This window comes from Martes martes, assembly GCF_963455335.1.
Source record: "Martes martes genome assembly, chromosome: 5".
Lineage (NCBI taxonomy): Eukaryota > Metazoa > Chordata > Mammalia > Carnivora > Mustelidae > Martes > Martes martes.
Window position 1 is genome coordinate 125,879,420 of NC_137892.1, and position 21,712 is coordinate 125,901,131.

General features: G+C 37.4%; 1 protein-coding gene across 5 annotated transcripts in view; it reads right to left on the minus strand.

The window, feature by feature from the left end:
• Positions 1-21,712, minus strand: part of FBXO38 (F-box protein 38) — a 55,244-nt gene that overhangs the window by 26,058 nt on the left and 7,474 nt on the right. For all 5 annotated transcript variants that reach the window (XM_080805091.1, XM_080805093.1, XM_080805095.1 and 2 more), the window contains exons 2-10: positions 20,085-20,275; positions 15,923-16,056; positions 12,775-12,938; positions 12,404-12,569; positions 9,591-9,728; positions 8,142-8,279; positions 5,640-5,733; positions 4,294-4,424; positions 676-846 (exon numbers count right to left, since the gene is read on the minus strand). In XM_080805091.1, the coding sequence (XP_080661217.1) occupies positions 676-846; positions 4,294-4,424; positions 5,640-5,733; positions 8,142-8,279; positions 9,591-9,728; positions 12,404-12,569; positions 12,775-12,938; positions 15,923-16,056; positions 20,085-20,212 (1,264 nt within the window). In that variant the 5' untranslated portion in view covers positions 20,213-20,275. The remainder of the gene's footprint in view (positions 1-675; positions 847-4,293; positions 4,425-5,639; positions 5,734-8,141; positions 8,280-9,590; positions 9,729-12,403; positions 12,570-12,774; positions 12,939-15,922; positions 16,057-20,084; positions 20,276-21,712) is intronic.

Below are 21,712 nucleotides of genomic sequence, written 5' to 3' on the forward strand. Positions count from 1 at the left end.
GCTTGGCTTGGTAAAGAGGATGTCACAATGAAAATTCTCTAGCTCGGAATTTATTTAAAGGTTTGTGAATTTAGGTATTTAAGAAGGGCCTTGAAAGAAACAAATAATAGCACTCTCTCGAGGAGGAAAAAGAACTCCCCATATAAGGAAACGTAAGAAGTACAAAAGTCACACTCTATACACAACGGGTCAGGTGGCGGGGGAGAGCTGAAAAAGCTTAAAATTTTAAGGTAAGTGAAAATTTCACAAGTTAATGCTAAACATGCCACCTAACTAAAGTTTTTTTTTTTTTTTTTTAAATACATACCCACTTTGTCCTTTCAGATGATGTGCCATTTGAAGGTACTTCAGAGAAAACAAATGTAATATCCCAGGCAACAATTCCTAACCTTAATTTTATGTGCCTGGCTCAAAGAAATATATATAAAAAAATCAGGGCAGTTGACTCCATAACAGAGACAGTGCCAATTTCTAGGCAGAGAACTTCAGGAGTTCAAAGAGGAACTGACAGAATACTTCCAACTTGGTTATCAAAGGTTCCCAGCACTTGTATGACCAATCTTATAAAAATATCTACATTTTACAGTAGGAATACAATTCATACCACACAGAGGAAACAAAAATATATATTCTTTTGATAGCAGGCAGACACAGACATAATTAAGCCTACAGTACCTGAGATCCAATTGTATGGGTTATGAAGATGGGGGCAATTATAAATTGCCAGGTATTTGATACAGGAAAAAACTTCATTGACTGCCTTCATCCCTATATCGGTGATGATACCAGGATTTTCTACCACATCAGCCAAGCCATACTTTACCAGATCTGCATTCGCCATTCTACCTAAAGAGAAATCAATTAAAAAAAAAAAAGATTCTTAAATGTCATCGAATGTTGTCGATTCTTTATCTTAACATCAAGTATATTACTCTCTATGATTGTGTGTGTCATCGATCCATCATCAGGTTCAAGTCTGAATACAATTTTAGGTTAGGTATTCTGTGCAAATGCCACTTATCTTGCAAAATAAAAACTTATATTAAAAGTCAAGGGATAGCTAACAGAAACATTTTCAATTCTCTAGAAAAGGGAAAAAAAAGCAAAAATTCTTAAAGTAAAACTGAGGGATATACTGCATTGGTTCACACTTACAGTGAAGTTTTAGCTTTTAAAAAGAAAAATAAGATCTTAAATATGTAATTCTCTTTTACGGTATCGGGATCATGTTTTTGGAGTCAGGTATGCCCATGCATAGAAAGGAGTAAACTGGTAATTCAGGGTCATTCTTAGAACACATGGTATTGGTTAGTAAAGATGTGACCATCCCCAGAAAATGGACTTCTGACTCAAATACACCCACCCCCTCTGCCAATGGGCTTTAGTGCCCCCCATCGTGCAGGCACGCACAGGGATGGGGGTGGCGTTTGTGTATCAGTAAAAGACAATCCTCATCCTAAACTGTGATGGCACTGGAAATCAACCTCGTTCCTTGCCTCCTGTGCTCATTTTCCCCCGGTTCCTGTCCTTACTCTCCAGGATGGTCTGCTTGACTACAAGCAACCTGAAGAAAAAGGGACTGTGTCTAGTTAGGTGACAGTCACATTTTCAATGACCAGCAGGGTGCTGGGAGATAGGAACTTAATAAACGTCTCTCACAGTCCTTACTACCACCTGCCACCAAGTACAAAGAAAACACTGTTGCTCTGGTGAAGATACCCCCACACACATTACAGGGATTTAAAACAACTATTAACTCCAAACTCTTCCTATTTTACTCTCCACATAGTTTCAGTCTCTCACCTACAGACCCCATTTTTGATATTTATTGTCCATTTTCTGCAGATTTACCTTAATCCGTCCTTTACAATTCGGCTGAGCCATTTTCTTTAGCCTGCTGTAAAAACATTTTTCTTGCCCTTTGGACTTGAAATTCTTCTAAGGATTGGGTAAATCTTGAACTGACCCTGTTTCTTGTCTGCATAAATGTTGTAACCTGACATAACATATCCATCATACATTCATTCCTTTGAGACCACCACCTTCTTCCAGCTCTTGGGTTCTCCTTGTCATGTTCCCTCAAGAACTCTGATGACATCACCCAGAACACATTTCTGTTTCTTTTTCTTTAGCCCACAGGTCAGCTAAAAGTAAAAGCTACCATTTACAAACGCTTTCTAAGGGTCAGAGATTGTATAACAGTGGTTTTATTACTGACTACTCCAAACCACCGATGGAAAAAATGGCAACAAATGGGAAACCATGGACTTAAGAAGTAACTTGCCCAAGGTCCCATCATTTGTAAGAGGCAGGTCTCAATTCCATCTCTCCCCCTGTCTCCAAAGCCCCAGCACTAAAAACAACACTGCTCTGGCTTTTAGTGAGTTTTACATCCCTATCACCTTCGAATAAAACTCTGCTATCATAAATTTATGAAAGGAAAAACCCCCTGTAAGTATTCATCTTTGGAACACTTTCCTTCTACCCTTAACACACAGCATCTGCTTTTCAGCACATCCATTTCCCCAATATGGCCCTGTCATTTTCCCCATAAATGTATGGGGCACAAAGGTGATGTTTCTATTGGTATTTGGCCAAGTCTTCATAACAAAACAGAGATCCAAGTTCTACTAGAGGTGATGCTACTACCCCCACCCTCAGGAGAGGCGCTTCAAAATCTAAATTACTGCGAAGAGTGAGATTAAGTGGCAAAGTATGAGCAGTGACCACGCGTTCCTCCCTGGATGCTGCTAGAGGCACCTGGCGCCTACAGTGATAGACAATCCTGGGCTGTCTTTGGAGGGTCGGACGCAAATATGTATCTGGAGAAATGGATGAACTGCAGCAAATATGAAAACAAGAAATGTTTATGAAAAGGTCAAGACAGATATTTCAATATGAAAGACACTATGAAACATGCTGAAAAGCGTAACGTAGCAGTAGTCAAAAGATAAAGTGCTTTTCTATGGAATGTGTCTTTCAGGGAAAGAGACACAATTGGGAAATACCTGGTTATAAAGATAACCCTCAAAAGACAATCTTTCAGTGGGCCTAAATGTGGCCATCTTGAAAATACAAAATTTGTCAAGTTTTGAGCTTTGGGGAAGAGAAAAAAATAAAATTATAGAAAGAACACCAATTACCAAGCTAAAAATTTTGCTGGGTTACACAGAAGGTACTGTAGAAACAAGACAGAGAATGAAAGCAACCTCATTCAAAACCAGAAAAGCCTGGTATCAAATACATTAATTTTATATGAAATGACTATACTAGGTTAGCATTTTAAAGCTATGTTGGTGAAAAGCCAATCTTTTTCAAAGTTATACAATGAAAAATAATTCCCATTAAACTGGCAAGAAGATAATGATTTGATTTCTTAATCCTCCACATGTAGTAATGAGCACTGCAACAAAGAAAAAGCAAACAAAACAACAGAGGTGTCTACTAAAAATGAAAAAGGACAACAGCTACTTGTTTGACCTAGACTGTCCTGACCAGAGGAATCAAGTCTTGTGTTCTTTTAGGTGCAAACTAGATCCTAAGAAAAAATGCCATCTGGTATGACAATGAGTTTAAGAAAGACTTGTTAGAAATTACATGGGGAAGAAACAATTCTTGCAAAAAATAAAAACATGCTGACGGTGGAAATGCTCTTGCATGTCTGATTAATGTCATGTAAGAAAAAAGCTTGAATAATGAATTGACATGCATTCAAACCCAAAGGAATGAGTTCCCAATTGTAAATACATTCCAGAAAATGCTGTCAACAAGCCTTCCAACAGCAATCATCATCAAATGAATACTGACCATTATGTGCTCACACTATCTGGGAAATCCAGAACCCCCAGCGGGCTTATTATGGAAATGAAGAGCATGGACAGGGAATGGGACCTCATCTGAGAGGACCATCAAAAGCTTCAAGAAGTGTGGCAGATCAAATTCAACAAATGGAACCAAGGATGACATTCTGTGAAAAAAATGAAGCAGAATGGGAAAGAAACTTGGGCAGTAAAATGAAGACAATATCAAATGTAGGTAAGGATTTTTTTTTTTTTTGCATACTGTTAATCATTATATTTTCTATAATATGCTAAGTCAGAGGCAATACGGGGGGAAAAAATCACTGACACTTCAAGTTTAAATTAAAAGTTCCTTTTTCAAGAAGGCAGAGCCCCTAAGACTTTAAGCTGTCTTATATTCAAGAAAATATCACACATCTCCGTTCAAGTTTCAGTTTGTCAAGTAAGTTCCCTACAGCAATTCCAGGGAATAAAATGGTTCATTAAGTCTTACTCTGCAGCAAAAACTCATCTACATATCCCAGATGAAGTGTTTCAAACTGGGGGAACTCCAGCTCTGCCATCTTTAGGGCAGAAAAGACGCCATCTTTGGTTAGGGAAGGCTGGATCCGAACTTCATGTAACCTATGGAAAAAAAATATATCAGAGTAAAATAAAAAACATCAGAATCAAAGGTTCTTCCTAGCATAAGGCTCCGAAAGAAATTCACCTTACTAAGATGTCACATGCAAACAACTTTCCTGTCCTCTACTAAAAAACATTAAAGATGTTTCCTTTAAAGGAGCATTTTGTTAAGTGTGGACATGTCTTAGGTGGTACACTGAAGTTACATTAACAGAAGTTACACAATAAGAGTCGTATATCCTTTCTAATGTTTGCTTAAACCTGATTAAGTCAAAGTCAGAATCTGCATCTGGTGCTGATTATTCAACATCTTTTTTTATGCTGCTGTTAAAAGCACCATTTTAACAAAGATCATAGTTCCATAACGGGTAAGAATACCTACTTGCTAAAACTTAGAAACAGTTTTTTATTTATACTCGTAACATTCTTTTCAAGGAAAGCAAGAGTTTTGAAACTGAAAAGAAACGGTTAACTAGGGGCGCCTGGGTGGCTCAGTGGGTTAAAGCCTCTGCCTTCAGCTTGGGTCATGGTCCCAGGGTCCTGGGGTAGAGCCCCACATCGGGCTCCCTGTTCAGCAGGAAGCCTGCCTCCCCCCGCCCCCTGCCTGCCTCTCTGCCTGCTTGTGACCTCTGTCAAATAAATAAATAAAATCTTAAAAAAAAAAAAAAGAAAAAGAAATGGTTAACTCAATTTTAATACAATATAAAAGCACAGGTAGACCTTTGATCTGCAGGACACCATAAACGTGGCATAAACTGATATAAAGGTATTATATTAAAAATATAAAGGTGTTACAAGGTCAGGGTTCTTAAAAAGCTGACTTAAAATACTGACTTCTGAATAGCAAACAGTGTTACCAACTAACTAAAATAATTCCAAAAATCAGAGAAGGTTGAAAGAATGGTCCCCAAGAGAGCTGCAGACACCAGTGCATCAGTGCTGACTTCTCGCAGACCTCCAGAATGTTGACTGCTTTTCTCTGATGAGACCACACCCCTGCAAGAGCTTGATGGGTCTGGAGGGCAGTTCAGCTGTCATCAGTTATAAAGGAAGACTACCACTACTAAGTGATGCTCTAATGCTATTTAAACAACTCCTTTATATCTCACATCTAGACAAGGCATAATCAAACTTCCTACACACATTCCCCCAATCTTTGCAAAACAGGAAAAAACACTACTCTAAGACAAAAGACAACATGAAGAGGAAACATACCTACGAGCAGCAGTGATAATGAGGTAACCAAGATCTACTTCAAGAGCATTTTTGCAAGCTCCCAAAACGATAGTATGCAAATTTCTAAAACCACCTAGATAAGGGAGAGAAGGAACAAAAACAGTATTTCCTTCGACCACAGCACTTTCAGTATTTATATGCATTTTAGATGACATTTATCCGGTTAAATGTAAATCTAAGTTTGTTTTTCCATTCAAATTAGTAACTCAAAATGAATTACGACGACCAGTCATTTCCTAAGAAGAGATGAAAACAGACACTGTCTTCCTGAAGAGGTATTCTGATCGTGTTGGAAAACTACTCCAAATTATTGAGACTGTTAAAAGAAAGGATTTTTAGGAAGCTAGAAGTTCATAAGGGAACTGTAAAGAAGGAATCCTGACATTTTCTAGCTCAAGTCTGAACCTCCAATGTATCATAGGGAACAAGACCACCACTCCTTTAACTTCAGCTGTTTTTTTTTTTGAAACTTGTAAATACAGAGCAAAAACAGTATGCAAATTATTAATGTATACAGCACAGTGAATTTTCACAAGATTGACTTTAAACTTTTGTGAAGAGAATCACACAGTATGTACTTTTGCGTCTGGCTTCTTCTGCTGAAATTTCTGTTTAGAAGATTCATCCAGATTGCTGCATACAGTGGCAGTTCACTCTCATTGCTGTGTAATATTCCCTTGCACAAATATGTCACGTGTGAATCACCCATTCTGCTGCTGATGGGCATTTAGGCTGTTCCATCGGGAGGCTATTATGAACAGTGCTACTATGAACAATTTGGGGCATTGTCTCCTAGTGAAGATCTATGTATGCATTTCTATTGGCTTTAAAACCAGGAAGGCAAAAAATAAATAAATAAATAAAACCAGGAAGGCTGCTGTTGCTATGAAATATGATATATTTCAAGGGAATATATCAATTTATACTCAGCCCTAGCAGTGTATGAAAGCCCTGTAAGTCTCTTTCCTACCAGTCATACTTAGGCATAGTCATTTTAGCGCTTGTGTATCACACTGTGGTTTTATTTTGCATTCCCCTAATGCTTAAGGACATTTCTCATTTTTTCATGTCTATGGACCATTTGGTTATCCCCTTTTGTGAAGTCTTTTGTATTCTGGTTGTATCCCTGTTTTTCTTACTGGGTTGTCTGCCTTTTTCTCATTAATTTTAGTAGTACTTCATATACTCTAGACACAAGTCCTTCATTTGATACCTGTATTGCAAATAGATTCTCACACTCTGAAGCTTTGCTTTTCATTCTTAATCATGCCTTTCGACGAACAGAAAAATTTTTTTAATATAGTACAGTTTATCAATTTTTTGTTTATGGTAAGTATCTTTTGGTATCCTGTTTAATTTGCCTACCCAAGGTTAAAAAGACATTCTCCTACTTTTCTTTTTTAATGAATGTTTTGTTTTTCACATTTGGATCTATGATTCATTTGGAATTAACTTTTGTGTGAGGTATAACTGACTCCTTAAATATAAGGCAGAGTCATTCTTAAATGCTAATAAGGGGAGAAAAGTCTGTTTTTCTTTCAGGACATTTATACAAACTCTTCACTTTTGGCATCTGTAGGTCTTCTCTCTAATGAATGGCTCCACTGTGGCCTTCTTATCCCCTCTCTGACTTTTTCCCGTTAGCTACAGCCATGCACAATAAAAATAATGCTGTTGACCCTGACGGAGCCTGCTCCATCCCCTTCACAATTTAATGAAAGTGTACTTCCACCAAACTTGACAAAATGCCTGAAAATGCCATGCTTACTCATATTTTAATAGTATTAATAACATCAATTTGTACCAACGGTACTTAATGATACTCTATTTGTATTCTGAATATACAAAGTTAGATTTTGTTCTCAACTGTTAGTTATCTACCTCGCTAAATTCTGTGGTATTTGTGTTGCAATGAGATGTTTAACGTGGAGCACATTGTTATATATCATTATTTAAAATATAATTAAAGGACCTAGAGAGTAAAATATACTTTCCTTTTAAAAGCCATCATCTGAGACGAAGCTAATATCCAAGTGTAAACATGGAAGCATTGATATACCTTAAAGTACTAGACAAACGTGAGACGTTATCATTACTAATCCCTGAGTTCTTTTGTAGGCCTAAAATGTCCAAGTTAAAAACCATCTCTTTTCACCAACGGACTCTAGGAATCCCTGTTAATATTTCTCAGAAAAATTCCAAATATAACAGTTGTCTGGTTAACTAAGTAATAAGGATTAATAAGCCATAAAACATGCTTAAACACTCTACTATTTATTTTGAGAAGGCTTAGCATTGCATAAGAAGAAAATGAGTACTAGTCCATGCTCACAGTTACTTACTCTCCATCAAATGCACCAGATAGGGCAACTACTAACAAGCAATTTCTTTTAAAAAGACTCATAAAAGAAGCTAAATAAAAGCATAGTAATTTTTTAAACTGATTTGTAAAGTTTTCAGTAACTAAAGAAAAATGAATACCTGATCTCCAACTGTCTTCAACCACATGTTGGATAAGACCTCCAAGGAAAGGGACTCGAACCATTTCCAAATGTTCCAAGTTTCGGGCAGACGCTAAGCCTGTTACTAAAGGGACATACTTCAAGGAGTTTGTGGGCCCTAGGGGAGTAAAAAATACTTCAATAGAACAATGTAAATTTATTTAAAGATGAATTTTCAAACCAGCAGCTGAAATAACTTACAAATTCTATGTGCGAAACTGACAGCCAAGTAGGTAACGCTCTATAATTTATATCTATTAGAACGTATTAGCCTCATAAAGATGTATTTATTCAGCGTAAGGTTTTAATAACGCTGGAGGAAATGTTTAGTATTTTTTGTAAATCCCCTGAAGTTTCAATAGTTTTGAGTTCAAAATAACTAAAGGGAGAAAGCCAAGTTAAGGATGTGGTCCTTCACCCAAGTAAAGAGCTGGATCATAAATTCCTCTCTCTGGGAGCAGTGCTGTAGGTGGGGATGTGGAAGATCACAAGACACAGGCCTATCTACCACAGAGCTTGCAAAAGACATGGAGATAAAACTAACTAAGAATACAAAGGCATGACATATCAACTATAAAAATAGTATCTGTTGTACTACATAAAAAAGAAGAGAATAAGAGAAGAGGAAGGAAGGAAGTGTGTACCTTAGGACAAGGAACAGTAACACAGTGTAAAGACAGACACTGAGGTAAAGGCTGGTAGAATGGCAGAGGGGGACAGTGAATAGGCAAGCCTGACAATAAAAGAAGGTACATCTTGGTAATGACTCCGAAAAAAGATATCGAGAGGGGGCCCCAGCTATTAAGAGCTTTAAAGCAGAATAGTTCCCACTTGACAATCTAGGGCAACAGAGACACTGAAGGTTTCTGAACAGAAAGGCAGTACCATAAAGCAGTGCTTTCTGCTTTATGAGATTACATAGTGTGACGTAACCAGAAATCAGACAGAGATCCATTAAAACAATCCTACAGAAAGTAAAAAGTGAGGGGGCCTGGGTGGCTCAGTCGGAGCCTCTGCCTTCAGCTCAGGTCATGACCTCAGGGTCCTGGGATGGAGCCTTGCATTGGGCTCTCTGCTTAGTGGGGAACCTGCTCCCTCTCCTGCTCCTCCTGCCTGCCTGTACTCCCTCTCTCTGTCAAATAAATAAATAAAATATTTAAAAAATTTTTAAAAATAAGAAAGTAAAAAGTACCTGTAAAAAATATGTAGAGACACTGTGATGCTTCCCCCCCAACCCCCAAAGGGTAAAACACAAATCATGAGTCAACTGACCTTAAAAAAAAAGTACATTTATTTTCACAAGGTGAATAAATTACTGAATATAAATGATAATAATGTAATGTAATTCCATTTACAAACAGCTATGGAGTTTGCTTTAGGATTTTTAGAATAGCATAGGTATAATTCTACCATAACTATGTGCCATTACCTGCACAGTTCCTCATGACGAAAGTTCGTAAACTAATGCACAGAAAGTCTTTGAACGGCTGTGGTTTAGTGAGTCTTACCCACTTCATATAAAGGTGCCTTAGCATCGGGATACAAGGAATTTCAGGAACATTCACCCCTAAAAACATATACCGAAAAACAAAAATCACGAAAAAACTCTGCATTCTGCGTAAAAGTGCAACAGTCTACTTTTTGAGTTGACAATTTGTCCTTCGTGGAGATTTTCACCAGAAAGAATTACCTAATTAAAGTCCATCAAGTTTGGCTTATTTAAAACAGGCTTGTAATAAACAATCTGAGCAAATCATGAACACTCTACTTTGTCAGTTCTTTAGAAAAGGCATATGGAGATGGGATCTTAAAAGTATTTCCACACTTTATGCACACGAATCTTTCTCATAACTCTACAACTCTTTCAGGATACATACATACACCAGCAGATATAAAATGAAAACAGGTTCCTGAAAGCAAAATTATGCAGAAGGAATACACAAAAGTACTATTTGATTACCAACGCCCACTGTCCCACCAGTGAGAAAACTAAAACACAGGCAGGATAGCTGGCTTCAAATACCATTATACCCAGAGACAGAGATTAAAACTATTTCTACAAATGAATGAACCTTAACGATTTGTAAATACGTGGGAGAAGCCAGTCAGCATGACTCTGAGAAAGTGAGAAACCCATCAGTCATATATTTTAATATTTCAAACTGATGAAGGTATTTTATCTTTCAGATCCATAAATGACTTAACACTATGAGTCACACCTGCAGAGGACACTGTCTAAGAGAAAGGGGATGTAAAGTGGAAGGGAAAAGTGAGGAGACAAAGAAGAAAAAAGATAGGTAACTTGTAAGTTCTAAAAGCAAGAAAGCCGATCAAGGAACCTGCCCAACAGTTAACCACCACAGCCTCATGAAAAGGCAAGGAAGTGACACAAACATCTGATAGAAATTCCAAGGACCCAGTGTGATGGCATTTAACAAGGAGCAGCTGGCAAAACCAGTTTAATACAAGTTCAAATTGAAGTTGGTAGAAGCCCTGATAGCAAGGGGACTAGAGAAAGCAAACTAGCAGAGCCCCTGAATGACTGGGTCTTTAGAAGCTAAATTCTGAAGGATTCTCCTACTATAAGGAGTATCCCTTAACCTGCCCCTTCCCAAAAAGCAGCGACCTTTAGCCTTGAACTACGCATATACCCTGTATGGCAGCAGATGGGAAGTAAAATTGAGGTTGAGACCAAAGGAAGAAAGGCAGAGGCAAAGAGGTATAGATTAAGACTAAAGATGAAGAACTCAAAAATGTATACTTAGCATCCACCATTAAAGTGGTAATTCTGATTAGCAAACTCAGAGTAGAAAGAGTGAGACAGATCCACCAGACAACGAAGCTCTAGTCTATGCCCAATCCACATTTTGCTTCAAACCCATTCTATAAACAAAGGACACAATTACCGTCTTTCCAGCATCTGCACTAATTTACTATACACATTTACAACACCATCACAGTGTTAAACTATTGAATTAATCAAATGAATGAATGCATTTCAACAAAATTTACCAAAAGCTTATACCTGCAATGAACAATGACAGGAATCATGGGAAATATAAAGATATAAAAACACTGACTTTACAGAGCTTATATTGTAAAATTTCAGATAATACACTAACTTTATTATCTAAAAATCCAGTCTCAAACCAGATATCCAAATGCCTAATCACAATCATTCCTTGAGCATGTAAAAAGGGGGCTAGAGAGCATTCTTCTTCTGCCATAACTATGCACATAAGCCCCAGTTAAGACCCACTCCTTACCATCCTGCTGCACTCCCTATACCACCTGACCCAGTTTCAGAAATTTCTAGTCCTTAAGACCATCACCAATGCCCAGAATAATGCTTAGAACAGAGCAGATACTCAACAGATATTTAAATAAACTATGTAATAGATAAATATTATAAGTCAGACTACAGTAACAGGAGTACTCCCAAAACCCTTTCAGTAATGTAAGTCAGAGGTGGCAAATTAAATTTGAGAAAATATCTGCCCTTATTACCTACCTAGATAGAAATTATTAGGACAGAGACTATTTGCATGGAGAATGCACACTACAATCACTGCAAATAAAGTGACTTTGGAAAAAGAACACCCCATTTCCCATTTCTCAGAGAAAAAGAAAAGCAGATTTTTTTCTGGTTTGAACATAGGGGAATGTTCTGCTTGGAGAAGATACAAGTAAACTGAGAGCTATTTGGCTTTTTATTCCTTCGTGTTCTAGAGCTGAGCTGTGTAATAAAGTAGCCACTACTGCATGTGGCTGATAAATGAACCTAAGATAACAGTTCCTCTGTTTCACTAGCCACAGAGGGAACCACATGGGAGAGTACAAAACCATGACATTTCCATCACCACAGAAAGTCGAACTGGAGAACTCTTCCCTGAAGGGTCAAACTAGGACCAAAAGGGCAAAGAACAACGGCAGGATTCCGGCTCCATGAAATCAAACAAAACAAAACAAACCACACCACACCCTAACAACTTTCAAAACTACTCAGATGGTTTTCAAAAACAGAACAGACTGGTTGTGAAGCAGTTATTTCTCTAACCCTCCAGCCCCTATCTAGGACTCCTTAATGGGAAATATAAATTTGCATACACGTCTCACAAGCATTTCTTTGGCCTTCATCAATCAACAAAGCTATTTCTAAAATTCTCATTATTCTTTTTCAGTGAATATTCAGTTATAAAACATTTTGAGGTGTTGCAGGTGACCCAAGAAACATATACTTACCAACTAAATGTAAAGTCTGAATTTTGGCTCCTATAGGAATTTTCAGTTTATTTTCAGGAGGAATTGGAAATGCTCCATTACGATTACGAAATTTCCCCAAAATATGAACATGCGGCATATATGTCCAAATAGATTCTACCAATTCCAAATGAGAAGTTTCTACACCCTAGAAAATAATGCCAAGCAAGCGTAAGAAAGGCTATTAATTTGTATCCAAAGTTTCTATTTCTGTATCTAAGATGCTAAGTATGCAATGGAATTTAAAAGTCTGTTATGGATGAGATCTGCATGTGAGTGAGCATATTTGTTCATTCTTTGATTTATTATTTCATCTATTAGTTGATACCAAATGTTCAACTAGGTACACTCACCACTAAGTTTGGGCATGCCTGCAAAGCTTCTAGAACGCCTGGAATGCTAAAAGCCTCATGGCCCCGTACCCTTCGCCTCTCAAGGTATCTAGGGTGAAGGCCATAAAGCTGTTCGACATCTGGCATCTTCTTCAATAGTGTTAGAAAACTGGAATCTGTGAAGCCTGAGAAATTCAGAAGCGTTTAGAGGCAAGTTCATCTTTGGGTTCATGAACATTTATTAGGCGCTTGTCATTTCTGTCAAAAGTTAACAACAAAAGGTTTCCTTTTTAAAGTTTCATAAGACTAACACTATGGCTGAACAAATGATTAAACAGATGATATATTCCTTTAGTAATAGAGGAAGTGTTTCAGAAACCCCACTTCTCTTGAATTAATATTTTACTGAGCTGAGGCTTTTAATTTATGATTGCTTTTTTGTTGCTGCTGCTTTTAAGGCACAGAAATCTTCAACAGGACAACACACATTGAACCTGGATAACTAGCACCTATTACTGGATTGCTGGGTGAGGAAGGACCACCTATCTGATCAGCACCACCCTCCTCCTCCTCCAAGGTGCTCTCTGGTCCAGAGAACCTCTAGGGCTCTGCAGAGCACACAACTGAAAAAGGGGAAAGATATAATCCTCACTTTTAGGAAGTTCACAGTTCTAAACAAAATCCCATCTCAAAATAGGTTCTCTTGGTCTACCCATTTCCTAATAATTACTTTATCCTGTATTTAACCACCACTCCCTGGACATTTCAGAGAGCTCATTCTTCTGAAAAAAATCAAGTTAGCTAAGAGAACATAAGTGAACCAAACTGAAGGAATACTGAGCTGACACAAAGCTCTTTATCTGGGAGGCCAACTGTGTTCCATGCACCAGATGGGAAAGGAGAGGCAGGTTACTTTCACACCAGGGGTTTTGGTGAGATAAGCAGAAAGACAAGTTTCACACAGTTGATACTCTATTATCTGGGGTGTTCTGTCTTTAACGGAGGCTGTCAGAAATCCAACTGTCTGCCCCCTAATGACAAAAATACTAACTCTCAAAAATGTAAGTGAGGCTCCAAATCACTAAGTCTTAACATACTAAAGTTTTCAAAAGTTGTTCTATTTGCACAGGGCTGGTCCAGGTGACTGTATTAACCTTAGAATCACAAAACTGAAAAGAAGAGACCTCAAAGATCACTTGGTCTGATTACACTAAGAGTTCTTATTATCACTGCGTAGAGTAACCTTCACTAAGAGAGCCACTCAACATGCTAACAATTCTATGTTTTCTCATCTATTCTCCCAACCCAATGAAAAAGGTAATCAATCACTGCACTTAGAAATGCAAAAAATAAACTTGAAGGAATTTAAAAGCTACTGTGTGGGTAGCCAGAGTTCAAAACCAAGTCTGACCACTGCCAATGTCCCTCTTTTGTCATACACTACATGTTGCCTCTCATCGAAAAATGGGTATAGTTCCACCTTCTTTATTGAGATTGTGTGAAAACCCAAAGAGATCACATATATAAACCATAAAGTACTACATAAAAACCACAGTTATTATTACTACGTAAAAACCTTAGTTGTTGTTATTATTGTTGTTATTTATTATTACACAGAGAATTATTATTATTATATAAAGAATCAGGGCTTAAACTCCAAGCTTTAAACTATTGCCAGAGTGGCATTAGTGAGCAGGGTTAATGAGATCTAATTCTAGGCTAGAGACTGCCTTGATCCTCTTTTATATTCATTGCAGGGATGGAAGAAGCCTTGGGCTCACAGGTATTTATCACAGTCTGAAAGAAGTCAGCAATGTGCAGACAGATTCTTCTCTAATTTGATAAGGGGCAGAAGTGTTAAGGCTAAGGCTGCATCACATGTGAGCTCTGCCATCCTGCCTCTTTACACAGTGCATTAATCCCATCACCAGAATTCCTGCTGGTCTAACCTCTATGAAAGCAAATCTAATCTAAGGATTGATGGTCATTTTCACACTGCCCTCATTTTTTTTTTCTTTCCTGCTATAAATGATCACTCTCTGGAATAAAAAGAGTCCTTTTCCCTTAGGATGGTTTCTTTGAAGTATTTGAAGATGACCGTGGTTAGCCTCCCACCAAGCTAAGTTCTATCCTTAGGTCTTTGCAAAGTTCTTCACAAAAAGGTATATATACTGATAACTAAGAGGCCAATTGATAAGAGTTACCAGTTGATTGATGACCCTTTCCAAAGGATATAGCACCCCAAACTGTAAAATTATTCCAGTACTGCAGAGAGTCTATCCAGCTCCAGGTCACTTCTGCCAAGGCTCCCCCCACCACCCTCATCACATTTTCAAAATATCAGGATCTGGATAATGCTGATAAAATGTGATTAAACAAGACACTCAAAATTGGTATACAACAGTAACTAAAAGTCACTAGTTAACGGATTGGTGTTAACTAAAAAGAAGCCTTGATTGGCCCTTCATTTTAATTCTTCCCTTTCAGGTGTATTCTGTTTAACTAAGTCATCAACGTTCTTTTCTGGTCTCTCTACCTGAGATCCACTTGTGAGCTTAGGCTACTAACTCTGAATTCTTCACCTATAAGACCAATGCCTTATTTGAGAATCTTTTAAGACCTTGTACAGCCCTTCCAAAAGTGCTAAAGAAATGAAAGTGCCAGAAATGCAATTTCTGTGGCTTGCTAGAGTAGCTTTACACAAACTGATTAATATCTGTTTAATGAGAGGATGCCATTAAGGGGTACAGGGAACCTATGAAAACCTGCATCATGGAACAAAGGCCATCTGTTCCATGCATGTAGCACTGGAGAACTTAACATATGTCTATTAGACATATGTCTATTCTAATAGACATATGTTAAGTTCTCCAGTTGTAGACATATGTTAAGTTCTCTGTTCTAATATAATAGACATAATAGACATATGTTAAGTTCTCCAGTGCTACATGCGTGGAATGGACTGATGTAGTCCTTTAAGGAACAAAACCAGTAAAGCCTCGGGCAAAACATTTTTTCAACCCAAACGAACCTAACTAATTTAGATAAATTCTGCCTCCCTACCTACAAGGTGACTTATATTGCCTATCTTAAGACAAGTAATGTTTGGTGGGAATATTATGAGGTTCCAGTAGGACTCCAGGGTACCTTACAGGCTAGATCCACTTACCACTTGGCATGTATTCCCACCACCGCCCTGCACAGAGATCCACAACCCTCACCACTCTCAGATATAGGGTCACTGCTTCTTTTAGCTTCCTGGAGAGACATTCCATACACATGATATCCTGCAGAGGGAGGTACCTTTGTGAGAGAAAGAAACTCATATTTATCAAGTGGTAAGTACTTCCTCTCACCAAACAGGTTACTTTTTGTCCTTCTTCCATTCTCCTATTCCTTGAATGAAATAAGACCTTAAGAATATTTGCAGGGTTTTAAGATTAACATGCACATAAAGCTTTTCACTAAAAACAGATGAGTCAGCAAATACTCAAGCATCCAAATAAATACTGAGTTCTCTCCATAAGATATTTGCTAAAACCTGCTTTTCTCCTTTTAAGCTTATACAAACAAAGAAAATCTCAAGGAAAAAAAAAAAGGAAGAAAAAGATCTCAGTGAATTTCAAGGCCTGATGATAAGGGAACCTGAGAAAAAGAGAACTAATCAGTTTAAACATGGCCAGTATAATTTTACAGCTTTTACAGAAATCATTTCTTGTAGTAGCTAAAAAAATTCCTTTCTGCTCCCTCAAGACACCCAGAAACTCTATCTTCTCCATCAACATACATGTAATACCAAGTTTATAGTATATAATTTTTCCCTAGATCTTTTTACCCTTTAGATCACACACAAGTATTGCACAAGCATTAAATGAGAACACCTCATTTCAACTACAATTTCCTCTTTTCCAACTCTCCATTATCTCTTCCTTCTTGAAACTTTTCAACTAACCTTTACTTTTGTTGTTTCCAATAAAAGCAATATATTTTGAAAGATAAGAAAATCTCACCTCTCTCTCTCTTCCTGAACACCCCTCCATACACAACTAAATTAAAAAAAAAAAAGAGTAAAAACTACCCTTTACTAAGCTTGTATTGTATCACAGACACTGTACTGTAGTCACTATTTCATAACTTGACCAAATAGGTGGTTCTTTATTTGCCCTCCCCCAATCCATTTTCTTTCTTTCTTTCTCTGCTAGGCTGTGTTCCCTACCCTTCCCGCTATCAGGTGATTTAGGCCAACACATACCATGGGCAAAGGCTTTCTGCTATTCCTAGTCTCCTAGGTGAATTCTTTAGCACTCCTTATTAGCTCCCTTAACCCCATCTAAACCTCTCTAAATAATTCCTTCATTAAATGGTCTTCAAATTCCAGCCAAGTGTATATAACTTGTTTCCTGCTAGAACCCTCACTGACATAGCAGGTGCTATTTACAAGTGGTGAAATCAGCTCAAAAAAGTTAACCTGCAGAAAATCAACAGCTAGAAAGAGGAAGGAAGAGCAAGGATGTCAACACAGTTAGGTCTGACTCTTAATTTCTAAAAACTAAGCTAATTCTAAAAGAAAAGTCCAAGTATGCCTGCTGAGCATTTCTGCTCCATTTTTGCTACCTCTGGACATTCTCTCTTCCCCCTTCAAACTATTTAAAGAGAATAAAATCAAATCTAATTTTCTACAAAACAAGCATTATTGCTAACCTAATTTACAGTCTCCATAACTTAGATATAAATAGGATAATTTCCAGAAATTATAAAAATTTTATAAACAATGAAAAACAGTGAATTTGTTTTCTGAATCAACTTATACAGTGAAGTATTTTTTCCTCAAATCACTGATTTTATCCAAGTATATGCCTGAGTAAATATTATACTCCCTCTAAATCCGAATAGATCAGCAGTCTCATGAAGATGATCTTACATCATATTTGCCCTGAGAAAAAGAAATGTACTTTTTCTTCAAAGATATATAATCGAAGAGTTGTAGGCATTTCAAATACATTTTTAAAAAGATGTGACACTAGATTCCACTCCTTCCATTTGAATGTCCTGCTTAAACTGCAAAATATTATCATATCCACTCTCAACTTAAATATGGTCCAATTTGTTTATAATATGCCTTCCCATTATTCAAATACCTAACATACATCCCTAGGAACAATTTTACGTATGGTTTCTTCCTGGATTTTAACAGCTTTACTGTTTAATTCATTGATGCATTTAGGATTTGGTATCAGATATCGAAGGTAAGAACATGCTTTTTTTACTTTCCCCAAATGATTCCTGAGCCATGACATCATCACTGATTAATCCACTCAGCTTTTCCTCACTGCTGTGAATACCATCATAAACTAGATCCCGACATACATTTGAATCCCCATATGGGGCTTAATATGAAAACGGTTTTACCTAACTGTCTGCTTAATATCTCCAGTACCAAATCTTCAATTGTTGTATATTTTAGAATATATTTGAACATCTGGTAGGGTTAGACTCCTCTTCTGAAGAAACTTTCTGAAAAATTTTCAGACATTTTTCCACCAAATGAACTTCAGTATCATTTTGTTACGTTAAAAAAAATTCTGTTATTTTGGACTTCCTATTCCCGGACAGAACTGAACTGTGACAAAACTATGCTATGTCACACAACAACGAATTGTAGATGATAAAGACTAAAAGACTAAAGAAGATAAATCCAAATTTATGTTAGAAAAGAGAAATAAAATGTCCATGGTTCCCTAAAGTAGCTCTGCTATCTCTATTTTCAAATTTTCTAGGATGCCCAAGTGGCTCAGTTGGTTAAGTGTCTGCCTATGGCTCACGTCATGATCTCAGGGTCCTGGAATTGAGTTCTGCATCAGGCTCCCTGCTCAGCCACGAGTCTGCTTCTCCCTCTCCATCTCTGCCTCTCCCCCCACTTGTGCTTGCTCTCTTTCTCTCTCAAATAAATATTTTTAAAAATAAAATAAAATTTCTTTTTCTGCAAATATTCAGTAATTTTCAAAAATTCAAAACACTTCTAAAAGCTTCATAAATGGAAATTTCTCCTAGGTAAATAAAATACTGGAAAATCGAAACGCTTGGAAAAGTTCATTGCAATTGTATAAGAGAAAAACTGGAAAACAATCCAGACATCAGACTACAAGAGAAAAGTTAATTATTGTGTCATACTGACTTAGTTACGTCACAATTATTGTGACATAGTTAATTATTGTGTCATAGTGAGCACATAGTGACACAGTGCTCATTATGAAAACCATACAGCAATAGAACAAAGGCAGAACAGGATCAAAACCACTAACAATCCATAAGCATTTATGCTATGCAGTGTACTGAGTGCTTTAAAAGCATTATCTCATTGAATCTTTATAATAACATCTTTATTGACCCCTGGTCCAAGGCAAGCAATGAAAGACTCGTGATTTAAACTCAGGTCTCCAACTCCAGAGCCAAAGTGTGTTAGGGTTGTTTATCTAAATGGATAATGACTGCAAGAAGAAAGCAGGGGAAACTGGAAGTGACAGGTTTTTGTTGTTTTTTGTTTTGATTTCTTTGACTTTTGTTTATAATGTAGTCTGGACAAAAATGTAATTAAAAAAAGATTTTGGAAAAAAATTTACTATAAAACAACTTAATGTGTGCACTGCATATAGTAACGATGGGTATTATTTCATGAAACTTTGATTCCAATCACTTACATATATGTGCGTACGAAGAAAATGTTTCTCACTGTGGGATGTAGTCAAAAAAGTCAGAAACACTGGGACGCCTGGGTGGCTCAGTTGGTTAAGCAGCTGCCTTCAGCTCAGGTCCATGATCCCAGCGTCCTGGGATCGAGTCCCACATCGGGCTCCTTGCTTGGCGGGGAGCCTGCTTCTCCCTCTGCCTCTGCCTACCACTCTGTCTGCCTGTGCTTGCTTGCTCTCTCTCTCTAACAAATAAATAAATTTAAAAAAAAAAATTTAAAAAAAAAAGTCAGAAACACTGCCTTATGTTGTACACACATGGTACTGTAATAACAAAAGTCAACAAATCAGTCACTACGATTTTGAGAAGCCTGAGATGTTAATGTAGAAAATGGCTATACAATAGAACTTATTGCAACCAAAGTAGTATTCTCTATCTTCACTGTGTAAGCTGTCCTACATAGCAGCCAAAAGACATACAGGCTAGTGTAACTGAGGAACTGGACTGATTCTTAATTTAATTTCACTTCAATTTCAATGCCATAGGTAGCTAGTGACTACCATGCTAGACAGCGCACTCCTAGAATTGGCTCCTACTTACACGTTCGGGGGGAGGGGGTAAAAGTCAACCACACAAAATCTTACCTAAAAATATGGCAAAGCACTTCATGTGAAAGTTGATTCATATAGTCCTTTGTTTCATCAGATATTGTTTCCTCAACGATTTCATTATTCATGAGACATGTTTTAACACTTTTCTTTCGTGGACCCATTGCTGTGTTAGCTCCAGTATCAAAGAGCAAATTTTCCCTCTTGATAACTTGAATTCAAAGCACCTGAAAGCAAGCAGAGAATAGAGAAGATGAAAGCACACTAACTCCAGCCTCAGAAATGATCCCAAAAACCTAGTTTGTAAAATGATGTTTATTTTATAAAAGAGAAAGAAAGATACAGACTACATTCAAATTAATAAAAATATTACACAAAATGCACAGAACATCTTTTTCTGAAAAGCAGTAGAGAATATAAAAATGCACTATTTAGAATGAGCAAAAAAATAGAAAATAAAAAATAAATAAAATGGAAGGAATCAGGAGTTCTGGATTCTATTTTGTACTGTTGCTTCTTAACTAATCCACTCAACTTTCCCAAGCATGAATTTCTTCACCTGTAAGGTAAGACAGTTAAACCAGGTTAACAAAACCCCTTCCACTTCTGGGATCTCCTGATTCTAGGACTGCCCCTCACAAGAAGGCAGAAGAGGAATATTGGGTTCTAGTCCTGGATCTGCCAAACTACTTTAATGAACCTGAGTTATCTTTTAATTCTTCATTTTCCCACCTATAAAGTGAGGGAATTAGACACTATCTGTGGGTCCGAGGTCCCTAAACTAAACACTATTTATATACAACTTCAGATGGAGAATAAAATCACCCTTTTCCCTCTCCTGAAAACATTAAGGAGCAAAGGTTAACTCACTTTTGTGTCAAATATATGTATATTTTGTCTGTTTTTAGAATAAGCTTTGGTGACAGAGGAAGAGAGGGGAGGAGGGAGGAAAAGGAAGGGATGGAGGGTGGAAGGAGAATTAAAGTCAGATGAGCAAGCACCCAGAGCGCTTTGTTTTGTTCTATTTTATTGGTCAGCTTAAGAGGGAACCATGTAAAAACAGTGTCCTCTAAGTAGCATGATCAACTATCACTGGTAAAATTCTCCAAAATGCTTTGGACTCAAACTCAGAGAACTCTAGATCAGAGCTTAAACTGCATCATGCTGCTGTGATGCACGCAAGTGCAGTTCCAAATCAGTGCTTCTCTAGAACAGTACTGGCTCCATGTCATGGACCACCTTTTCCTTTTTCCTAATTATAATCCTTTACTATTGAAACTTCCTAAAGCGGACTTTTTATTTTCCTACAAAGTGGACTCAATAAAATTTAACCTTTTCTTGATGACCTCAGGACATCAATAGGAATATCCATTATATTCTATGATACCTCTCCTCAGGAACTACAGAAGTCTGCAGAGTTCTTGGGAATTCTCTGCATCACCAATAAATGGAAGCAAACTGCACGACTAAGTGAATCCTCCGATTTCCTGTGCCTGTGTGTGTTCTGGTCTCTTCCCCCACTGACAGGTCACTTGTAATTTCTCACAGGTGGCAGCATGCTCAATTCTCCCTGCATTCCACACACGCACACGTGCACAGACATATCCCTATACCTACCTCTAAGCCCCTCTCTAATTTGTTGCCTCTTCAGCCACGGCCTAGGA